Source organism: Heteronotia binoei, chromosome 21, assembly GCF_032191835.1.
Source record: "Heteronotia binoei isolate CCM8104 ecotype False Entrance Well chromosome 21, APGP_CSIRO_Hbin_v1, whole genome shotgun sequence".
In the NCBI taxonomy this organism is placed as follows: Eukaryota; Metazoa; Chordata; class Lepidosauria; order Squamata; family Gekkonidae; genus Heteronotia; species Heteronotia binoei.
In genome coordinates, this window is record NC_083243.1 from 116,949,144 (window position 1) to 116,957,390 (window position 8,247).

An 8,247-nucleotide genomic window follows, 5' to 3' on the forward strand; every position below is an offset into this window, starting at 1 on the left:
CTGCTCAGCATTAATAATACACATATAAGACAGCCATTTGATCCATTTAAGACAGCAACACTCTGGGGCAAAGATAATGAATAATTACTACTTTGGGATCTTCTCTCATAATAACTTGGTTGTAGAGATGCCTGAGACAGATGCTAAAGACAGGGAGAAGGAGCCTTGTGAATAAGAAAAAAATTCTCAGCAGTTGTTCAGACACCTCATTTTTATTCAGACACACTGCATTCTTTTGGTGCCTGAGCTATATACGCATTCCTTGCCAGGTCTCTGTTTCAGAGAACCCAGCCCTTGAAACGCAATCATCAATTGCTAGTCATGTTCTAATTCCCAGTGCCTTTAAGGACTGGTATTGTCATTGACATCTTGTGTGAAAGAATAGTTACAGAAGGTTGCAGCCACTCACGGGATAGTCCCTATGATGCCACTAAGACCAAAATATAGTCCCTTCTCACTTAAGTACATATAGGTTGTCTTATTGTCAGATTGGTTTGTTCAGGTCTGCTTGAGCTGAGATCTTCCTTGCTGTAGCCCATGAATATAAAATATAGCCCTTTAAAAGGAAAATGAAATGGCAAATTCAAACACTACTGGTTTCTTACAGCAACTCTGGTTACAGATTTTTTTTTGTTTTACCACAGTAATATTTAGTTTAGATTACGCTGTAGTTCACATAACTGTGTATTATCTCTGAAGTCCTTGCAACAATTCCATAATGCAAGCCAGTATTTTCATTCCAGTTTGAAGGAATGGAGTTTGAGACAGATAGAGGTTAGCTTAAGATGAGCAAGCGAGTTTCTACCAAAGGCAAGTGTGAACTTAGTCTGGGTATACATTTGCTGATTCAGGAGCTCTGCTACACTTTCATTCCATGTACATCACCACTTTTTCTATTAAAAAGGGGGAACCAGGCATTTTCCATGGGGTAAAACTACAGAAGCAGGGCCAGGCCTAGAAGGCACAAAATGGAATGGATGAAGTCGCCCACTACTCCTACTCCCAACAAATACATCAAAATCAGTAAACAAATATTTCCCCAAGGTTTGGTTATGACAGAAAAAGCAGTTGCCCTAAAAGCTCTCAGACACAAAGTAACATTTTGTTGTTTGGTGACAAAGTCAGGATCCTTCATATGGGTTCTGAGGCCTACAATGGTTATTTTAGTAACAGGTGATGTACTTTGTGATTCTTAGAATGGAAAACAGTGACAAGATTTATGACTAACTAAAAAACAGTATTTTTAAAAGTTAAAAACCCGCACAATTTATATAATCTAAATCATGCTGAATATGAAAGATATATACAAAGGCATAACAAAATGGGGTCTTTCTCGCAAATCCACCTACCCACACCAGACCTATGTGTTGCTCTTTATTATTTCTCAGAATTCCTCTGTAGCAGAGCTCGGTGGTTCTTGTACCATCCCTTCCTGATTGTCAGCTCTTTGCTCTGATTTTACCTCCCCCCCCCCCGGCTCTCATCAAGGAAATTTAAATTTTCACATATATAAATAGGAAATATATTTTGGCATCTGGGTCTCAAGCACATTATCAGCATGACAAATATGACAACAATTCCACAACATTAAAGTTCCAAATTCATCAAAGGTTCAAAGAAAGCAATTTTTGCCTCTGCTCATGTAAAACAGGTGGTGTTCATGACCCCACACATAAAACAATATCTAGCGCAAGACTTCTAGTCTATTACCATTCATATATTATCATCTTCATCACATGTTTTGGTTGTATTCCTCCTCCAAGAGGATTAATGGAGGATTTCTGTTAAAATTGATTTTAATAGAATTATAAATACTTTACCTTGACAAGTATAAGCTTTGCACATGGAATTCCAAAGGCATCCAACTTTGCCAGTCTTGGCACAAATCAGAGAGCTAAAGTAGTCTTAATTCCACTGCACGCAAACAAGGCAAGCCAGTATATGTACACATGTAAAGGGAATTCTACAAGATCTGTTTTCCTGGCTAATATATCATTTAATATCTCAGTAAAATTTTCTTCCCAGTGATTTTATTGTATTTTAGATGACCAGATGTAAAGCATCTTCAACTCTGTCTGCCACTAGGTTCATTTTACAAGCCCTGAGGGCTTTTACTAAGTCCTCAGACTTAGCTTCTTTTCCTTTCAATTTCTTCCATGCTAGAAGGGATTGCATCAACTGCTCCTCTAAGTTGTATGGATGGGCAGCCACAATTCGATCTATTTTGGCATCTGAAATTCCAAGTTTTCGAATCAGCATTTTCCAGTTTTTTCCAACATTGTCACATATGACTTCAAATGCTCTCTCCACCTTACCTAGAAAAGAAATTATGGCTTGCGTAAAATCACTGATTCACAACAGCACATTTAAGCCACCTACGGTCAGGTACCAAAGAACACCCTTTCTACTTGTTGGTCAATGAACCACTTAGGGGTTCTTAAATCCTCATCTGACTGGAGCATTACTCCAGACTGAGTACTTTTGATATCTGCCACTACCCAATTTCTTTCTTCACACCAAATTGGCCAGGAAGTTTCTGAGTATTTACAATAAAGTGACCTCAACTTTAATTCCCTCCCATGGAAGAAAAAGGTCAAAAGGAAGAAAAGCCAGAGAAAAACTAGGCAAGAAAGGGCGGAGTGGGCCACACTGGAGATAGGAAAGTTATTCCCCATCTTTTATATGCTCTCCCAGTCTCTCTACCCAGCCAGTTTTGCAAGATGTTGATGATGGGGAAAAGATCCAGAAACAAAATGAATACATAAAATCCTCATTTTGTTCACATATTTATCCTTTTCTCCAACAAAGTTTAGAGGTTAACATAAGAAGTGTTTTAACCACCTGCCTATCTGATCGTCTGTAGTGGCTAGAGCAGAGGCATCAAACTCATTTGTTAGGATGGCTGGAACTGACATAAATGTCATTTTGTCAGCCTGGCCATGTGTGCCAAAAACATAATGCCAGATACTGGAGATAGAAACTGTATAAAGGGTACAGTCAAATGCAATTAAAAATGTTATTTTTCACTCAAAATACAAACATGTTTAAAACATTAACATTCACACAGTATCTCCTTGAATATCTTCCACTGCCCATTATGTGTTACACAGGGACATAATGCACAGCCTCTATCATCTGGCAATAAAAGTAATCAGTTGCTCATGGGATGGATGAGACCCCTGGATGGGCTGATTCTATCCCACAGGCCATATGTTTGATACCCCTGGGTTAGAGTTTCAGACTGGTATCTGAGAGACCCAGGTTCAAATCCTCACTCTGCTTGGGAATCTTGCTTGGTGACTTTGGGCCAGTTGCACACTCTCAGTTTAACATACCTTACAGTGTAGCTTTGAGGATAAAATGCAGAAAGGGAGAGTATTATAAGCCACATTAGGTGAGTGAGACTGAAAGAAGTAAATAAAAAAAAATCTCTGCAGCAGCCACCTTTTTATCAACAGGAGTTTCATAAAACATCTGCAAAAATTGCACAAAGCTGTTTCTTTTTAAATGGAGGTTAAAGCTGTGGTAAAACTTAGGGTTGCCAGCTTTGAGTTGGTAAATTCTTGGAAATTTGAGGGATGCAGCCTAGAGACCTTGGGGCTTAGGGAAAGGAATGACCTCAACAGTGTGTAATGTCACAGAATCTCCAAAACAGCTGTTTTCACCAGGGAAATGATCTATGTTGCCTGGAAATCAGCTGTAATTCTTGGAGATCTCCAGGCCTTATCTGAATGTTATGAAACCAGAGAGCTCACGGGTATAAGTAAGGTATACCTTATTCCACGAGAGCTTTAACTAATACATATATTGAAAACAAAATTTTAAACCACAATATTTTTCACATATTAATTTGGAATTATTTTACAGTCCATTTTACAGTATACAGTGTTTTTTCTTTGTTTGTAGGACTTCCTGAAGTTCAATGCAGGTGTGATTGTAGTTCCCAAACTGCCACACCAGTTTGGGAACTGCAATTACAGCTGCATTGGACTTCAGGAAGTCCTACAAACAAAGAAAAAACACTGTATACTGTAAAATGGACTGTAAAATAATTCCAAATTAATATGTGAAAAATATTGTGATTTAAAATTTTGTTTTCAATATATGTATTAGTTAAAGCTCTCATGGAGTGCTCTAATATCTGAAGGTTGGCAACTCTATAACACTTCCCTGTTTAAGGCATAACAATCCTTGCAACCCTTGAAGTGGCTGTGGAACCCTTTTTATTGGCTCTTATTTATTATTTCTAAAAAACATTCTGCATTATCTGTAACAGCAACCAAATCTGAATTTCTGGATGTATATAGAATGATTCCCACCCTCCAACATTTACATTGGTCACTGTATCTCAATTAGGCTGCCAGCAGACAAGGTAAAGGTCTCTACACACTTGGGAAACCCCAGATATGCAGAAATATGACTTTGTAAATTAACCAAATCGCAAAACTGGTCTGAGAAAGGCTTGAGCACACTAAAGAGTTTTCCTGCCTAGTTTTTTCCTTTAACTGATACTCAGCTGCTGTTCTGAACTTTTCAAAGTCAATCACAAAATGCTTGAGATGGAGAATAAGAGTATGGGGGGTGTGATGGGTTAAAGGGAATTCCAACCCCCTCCCCCCAAGTGTTTCTTTGTGTGTCACAGCTTTTGTTTAAGCTAAGCACTACTATGTAGTACTGAAAAGTTTCCTGGTGGATTTATTAGCATATATCCAGGACCCAGAAAATGATAAGCAGAGGCCCACTCATACATTGGCGCTTTCCTGCTGCAGCCCCTAAAAAGCTGCTAGGGGATCTACACAAACTAGAGCCCCCTCCCCCATCACATACACAGTCATCTCTCTAGGCCTCATTCAACACTGCTACACAAAAACAACACTTGTCCACCTACGTTTTTCTTCAATGCTTAGCTGCTCGGTGGGATCACCTTCTACATTTTCTTCAAAGTGGTCTAGTTGAGTTACCAGATCTTCTCTTTTCAAACTTTTGAGCATCTCTCTTAAGAATTCTACATTGCTGGGTGTAATGTCTTGTTGTTCTAGGAGAATGGTAAAGAGCTCAGTGCCCTTTTTCACAGCTTGCAACTTTCCTTTACCGATTTTGGACTGGCACAGAAATTTGAGATTAGAAAGCTCATCTGGAGATATGCTGGTCGAAAATGAATTCAGCAAAACCAGAAATGGATCCATCCTCCAAAACCTAGGGAAAGGGAGAGCCGTTAGAATGCTTACAGAAATATATATTCAAGATGATTTTAAAGTTTCTTTTTTCTCCTCTTGCAACACATACACACTAGGTTGAGGGGCGGGAATCTGGCAGAAATGCTATTAAATTTCAGAACTACTTCCTCCAGCTAGGATTTTTAATGTTTTCAACTCACGAAAATCTTACTTCCACTTTTACGACGACTCGATTAGTTCACAAGAACTACTTAACCCCTCCCTGCCCACTTCAGACGAACTCCAAATAAGTTTCTGGGTGAAGGCAAAAGTTGCTAGAAATCCTTTAAAACCCACCATAATGAAAACTTTTCAAAAACTCACTACATACTTCCTGATTTTACCCAGTCGACGAGGAACTTCACGCGACCCGTCTCCAGAACGCTCCGCCTATGCACGAAACTGACTCGTCTCTCGCCGGAAAGTACAAGCAGACTTGACAAGAACTGCAGGGCGACCCATGGGAGGCAGAGGGCAGTGTCATTCAACTTTTATAGTAAACATCAAGAATGGCGGGAAAAGCAAAGCACGTATATACCCTCAAAGAGAAAGCATAAATATAATAAATGCGCTGCTTTTCTTCGCAAATGCATATGTAAAAAATCCTTGCACTCAGATAAATGTATTTCACATATCTTATTACTTTTAAAAAGTTTGTACTGCAAATTTTAGTCACTTTTTCCTGGCATTACTAAGAACATTAAAATAAATGCTGAAAAATAAACAAAATTTATGCCTTGCCTTCTTCTGAGAATTCAAGGATGATGCCCAAAACGCTTTGCCATAATACTGATCTGTTTTCAGTAACTTTCTTGATGCTACATGCAAGGAATCCATAGTCCTGATCACTGGTTTGAAGTAATCAGGAAATAAGACCTCTGTTTTGTTTTATCAAAATATGGTAACCTAGAAAGGAAGGGGAAAAGAAAAAAGAGAGCGCTGCACCCTGTGAGACATAAAAGTAGGGCTGCTAACTGTGGGTAGTAGAGCCTGGGGAGAGTGGGGCTAGGAGAGGTATAATGCCATAAAGCCCACTTTCCAGGGACCATTTTCTTCAGGGGAACTGATCTCTGTAATTCCAGGATATCTCTAGGCCTCAGTTGGAGGTTACAACCAGAACAAAAACCGTGAAAAAATTATTAAGATGCAATAAATGTATCTATATATATATTTACAAATATATCATTCAGCATTTCATTTCATATAATTAGTGAACAGTCTGCAGTATTCAATTCATAGTCCAAGCCTGATGCAGTATTCAAGTTTGATTTTTTGTTGTTGTTCTGGTTGCAGTCTTCTGTTTTGTAAATCTCTTTTGGGTTATATCTCACCTGGAGGTTGGCAAACCTGGCATGAAAGGGCACTGACAGGGACTGTAGATGTTCTGCAGGGTCTTATCCTATCCCCAAATGCTGTTCAGTCTCTAGACTGAGAGAGTATATTTGTAGTTTTTGAATTGAATGTCATCCTGATGTTACCAGCTCTATCTCCTGGCAATGTGGCAGAAGTCTTGAGCCACTGCCTGCCTGTTGTGGTTAAATGGGTAAGAGTGGACAAATGGAAATGGAATCCTGACACAGTGAAGGTAATGCTGATTGGGAAACCTGAGGTCTTGGAGGACATTCTGTGTCCTACTTTTGGTGGGAGTTCAGCTGATCCTTGTTGACTCAGGAGACTAAGTGTTTATTATTTATTTATTTACTGTTTTTTTCTACTGAGAATCTTGGAGTATATATTCTGCATACCAATGAGAAAACCCAGACAGTGTTGTGGTACTGAATTTTCTCCTTTCTGTGCAACATGTTTTGTCTTTCCTTATTAATCTGTTTTGTAGTGGGCTTGTTTTTTTTAAAATAAGAGATCCTTCAAGCTGTATTTACTCTTAGGTTGCCATCTTGGCAGAACGTTAGTGGTTCTTCCCCCCGCCTTCATTGGTGTACAAGCTCCACTATTGCTTAGGTTTTTCCATCTTTTAAATGGGTAGCCCCCCCACTGCCTGGCCACCAGTGCCAAGTGGGAGCCTGGCTCAAGGGCAGGTGGCTACCAAGTCGCTAGAATCCCACGATGGGGCTGGTGAGGTCATTTGCAGTGGTCATTTGCATACTGGGGGGGGGGTGCCACCAGTGCAATGCACACCTGGCTCCTCCTTCCCTCCCTCCATCCCTCCCTCTCTAGCATGCTAGCTGCTGCCTCTCAGGTCACATATTTGGCATCCCCTCCTTTTAAAGCTTTTAACGTGTACACACATACTACCTCTTGCCATACTTTCCCCCCATCTATGAACTTTTTTATTGCATAACTATTCAGGTGCCAGAATATTACAATATGATAAGAAAAATTCCTCCTTTTGATAGTAATAATTTTAGCTTATTTATCATAAATAGAGTTCTTTGATTATGCTAGGAATTTCTTCTTTGGCATCCAAATATTCCACAGTAGGAAACCATATTGCAGTAAAATCTGATAGGGATCGTTGAGATTCAGCCTCTGACTGGTTATTTGTGATTTGTGTGTGTGTGTGTGTATCCCATAATTTTTTATACCAATGATGGCACTGTGAGCTTGTTCTATTTTTCCACTGTTGAGCTATTACGCTTTTAGCTGCAAATAAAAGAATCACAATTGTTTCTGTTTGTATTAGTGCATGGTGTTTTTATTTTTTCATCTTTTTAAAAATATATGATGTGGTTCAGTTTGAATGCTAATTCCAGATATTTTCTTAACTTGATTCAATATTTCTGTCCAATATTTCTGTAATTTGCGACACTATCCAGCAATGTGTATATGTTCCAAGTTTTTCACATCCCTTCCAGCACATTGGTGATGAAGACAGGATTTTTTTTGTAGCAGGAACTCCTTTGCATATTAGGGCACACACCCCTGATGTAGCCAATCCTCCAAAGGCTTATGGGGCTTTTAGTACTACTGTAAGCGTCTGAAGGATTGGCTACATCAGGAGTGTGTGGCTTAATATGCAAAGGAGTTCCTAGTACAAAAAAAAAAAAAGAAGCCCTGGATGTGGGTGAGATAG

General features: G+C 39.2%; 1 protein-coding gene across 6 annotated transcripts; it reads right to left on the bottom strand.

Moving 5' to 3' along the window:
- Positions 1 to 1,498: 1,498 nt before the first annotated feature.
- Positions 1,499 to 5,683, bottom strand: FADD (Fas associated via death domain). Of its 6 annotated transcripts, none has more exons than XM_060262541.1 (3): positions 5,548 to 5,683; positions 4,889 to 5,196; positions 1,499 to 2,315 (listed from the first exon to the last, which is right to left on the bottom strand). In XM_060262541.1, exons 2-3 carry the CDS (start codon positions 5,184 to 5,186, stop codon positions 2,041 to 2,043), a joined length of 573 nt encoding a protein of 190 aa, XP_060118524.1. In that variant the 5' UTR covers positions 5,187 to 5,196; positions 5,548 to 5,683; the 3' UTR covers positions 1,499 to 2,040. The 6 variants fall into 6 exon arrangements, with proteins under 6 accessions (XP_060118524.1, XP_060118523.1, XP_060118526.1 ...); XM_060262540.1 differs by having other exon boundaries at positions 5,514 to 5,628; XM_060262543.1 differs by having other exon boundaries at positions 5,541 to 5,627.
- Between the last annotated feature and the right edge of the window lie 2,564 nt (positions 5,684 to 8,247).

Coding starts and splice junctions, on each gene's coding strand:
- FADD (XM_060262541.1), bottom strand. CDS start 5,186: ATGGATCCATTTCTGGTTTTGCTGAATTCATTTTCGACCAGCATATCT. Junction 2,316..4,888: donor GCTAAGCATTGAAGAAAAAC/GTAGGTGGACAA, acceptor TTTCTTTTCTAG/GTAAGGTGGAGAGAGCATTT.